We start from the raw sequence: 2,477 nt of genomic DNA on the forward strand, positions 1-2,477 counted from the left end.
TATATCGTCTCGTTAGATTCTCGAAAAAGCTCAATAAATAGCTCGAAATGATATTACCTATGAAAACTAGTTTCGAGAGTATAATTATAGAAGTATTTGGAGTACATGATAAAGAAAACGATTAGAAAAAAGATGACATACATATAAATAAAAGATAACAATGGCGATAAAGAAGTTATAAAGTTAAGATGCGTTTGATAATATTCCCACGATTAAGACGCGATAAAGTACGTCTAGATAATCATTCGTATTTCTCCCGCTTCCGGCCCCGTTACCCTCACCAATATGCACATCGAAGTAGTAAGTGGCTCGAGGCGAGCTATGGAGAGACGACGAGTGCCACGCTTCGCTCTGCGAAAGGGTCGCACGGGTGGATTGATTCAAAGCAAGAGGCACTCACCGATCATCGTAGACGAAACCCGCTTGCAGGGTGTTGCAGTAGAGGGCCGTCGCGACGAGGGCGCAGGCTACGGCTAGGATATCCATGTCACATCGTGCCGAGGACGACGGTGCCGGCTGCAGCGACGTCGACGGCGGTTTCTTAACTTGTTGCACGTCCACGGGCCTTCCTCCTCTTCCAGCTCCTCCTCCTCCTCCTCTTCTCTTCCGCTTCCTACCGTTTCTGCCTCCTGCTCCTGCTCCCCCTCCCACTCTTCCTCCGCTACCTCCGCTGCCTCCTCCTCCTCCTCCTCTTCCTCCTCCTCCACCACCACCAACACCACCACCAGCACCACCTGCACCACCTCCACCCCTCCTCCTTCTTGATTCTACCCTTATTAAGCTGCTCGAGACGTCCAGCGAACGTTCCACCGAAGACCGGCACTCCGAGAATGTCCGGAGAGACGTCGCTCGATCGGGACGAATGTCGGTGTTGCCTGACGAATAACGATCAAATTCGCGAGATCAAAAACCTTTTTCTCTTCTTATAGGATTTAAGTAGAAGAAATTTTTTTATAACGATGTACGGAATTTCCTTGTTCCGCGTACACTTTCTCCAGCGTATCTTCTTGATCGGTCCAATCACTCGAATTGGAAACGTTTCCAATGATGGATGAAACAACGATTTGTTATCACTGTGAAGAGTCACTGTGATGCACCAAAACACCTAATCTAGATTAAAAACGCAATTAATTACCGATAAAATTATATCGGCTGGCTCTTCTGTAAAAAACCCGCTTCGTTGATTCCTCTTCTCTCTTATCGACGTTTATGACGTTTATAGTAAAGAACATCGAAAAAGAAGTGGGTACCTCCAACATCAAAAAGAAGAACCATATATATACATATATATACACACACACATATATATATATATATAAAATAATTTTTTTTCTACAGTTTGCTAGAAAGTAAAGTATTTTGTTCGTTCTTTGGTTCTTCTCGTCAAAAATACAATCGAATCTTCTATATTTTCTTTGACAACAAAATAAAAAAGAACTTGCAAAGGTTTTTCTATAATCGAACAGCTGGACCACTGTCACGAACTCGCTTGGAAAGATTTTTTAGCTTAGAAATGAGAACGCTTCGTCGATCGCTTGATTGATGAGAGAAATGAAAGTAATGGTGGACGCAGTTGATTCACGACGCGGCGCATGTTCCGGATGCGGAACGGCAACTGTCGCGCGCCCCCCGAGGACGAGAGCTTTATACGCGGAAGAGACGGGCATCGATCGGACGAGCGCTTGCGCTCTCTCCTCCTCCCACTTTGGTGTACTCTCCTCCTCCTCTTCATCCACCTCCTCATCCTCCTCTTCCTCATTCTCCTCTTCTCTTCTCTTCCACCACTCCTTTCCATCCATCCGTCCTTGCTTCCTTCCTTCCTTTGCCGTTTCCCATGTATGTATATACATACCTAGATCACGACCGTCGCAAGCACGACAATGAGCGACACGTCACGACTCCGGCCGAATATACCGGAGAGAGACCATCACTGAACGATGACAGACCTCTCGAAAAATCGGACGCATCTCTCTTTTTCTCTCATCTTTTTCCCTGTTCTTTTTTCTTTTTCTCTTTTCTTTTTTCTTTTATTTTAATTAAAGATCATAGATATTCACGAGTTTTTTCTTCCTTTTTTACTAAAGATCTACTTCCCAAATGCAAATCTATTTTATTCGTATCTTATTTTTAGTAAATATCAATGATAGAAAGATATTATAGCGTTTCACCGCTATCAAGGAGTAACAATATTTGACCAATGGCAATCGTCTTTAGGAAAATGGTACTTCCTTTTTTCTATCTCATTTTTATTCTTTTATTTTTTATAATTCTAGTTAGGAGACACAAATCATTATATCTGATATCTATTATCTTTTACATGAAATTTATTTTTTACATGCTATTCTATTTTGTCATAACTTATTTTTGATAAATATCAACAAGATAATAAAGATATTACAAGGGGTTGTTTCTATTATATACTTTTTATAACTTATTGTTAGTTGTAAAGTTAGTTGTAAAACTAATAATAAGTTGTA

At 41.5% G+C, this 2,477-nt stretch overlaps 1 protein-coding gene across 2 annotated transcripts in view; it reads right to left on the minus strand.

Annotated features, from left to right (window-relative positions):
- The window catches only part of Tmtc2 (Transmembrane O-mannosyltransferase targeting cadherins 2), a 238,728-nt gene extending 238,084 nt beyond the window's left edge, over nt 1-644 (minus strand). For both annotated transcript variants that reach the window (XM_035875527.2, XM_085659519.1), the window contains exon 1: nt 401-644. In XM_035875527.2, the coding sequence (XP_035731420.2) occupies nt 401-486 (86 nt within the window). In that variant the 5' untranslated portion in view covers nt 487-644. The remainder of the gene's footprint in view (nt 1-400) is intronic.
- Between the last annotated feature and the right edge of the window lie 1,833 nt (nt 645-2,477).

Source organism: Vespa mandarinia, chromosome 1, assembly GCF_050613455.1.
Source record: "Vespa mandarinia isolate Hongniang chromosome 1, ASM5061345v1, whole genome shotgun sequence".
Classification (NCBI taxonomy): Eukaryota; Metazoa; Arthropoda; class Insecta; order Hymenoptera; family Vespidae; genus Vespa; species Vespa mandarinia.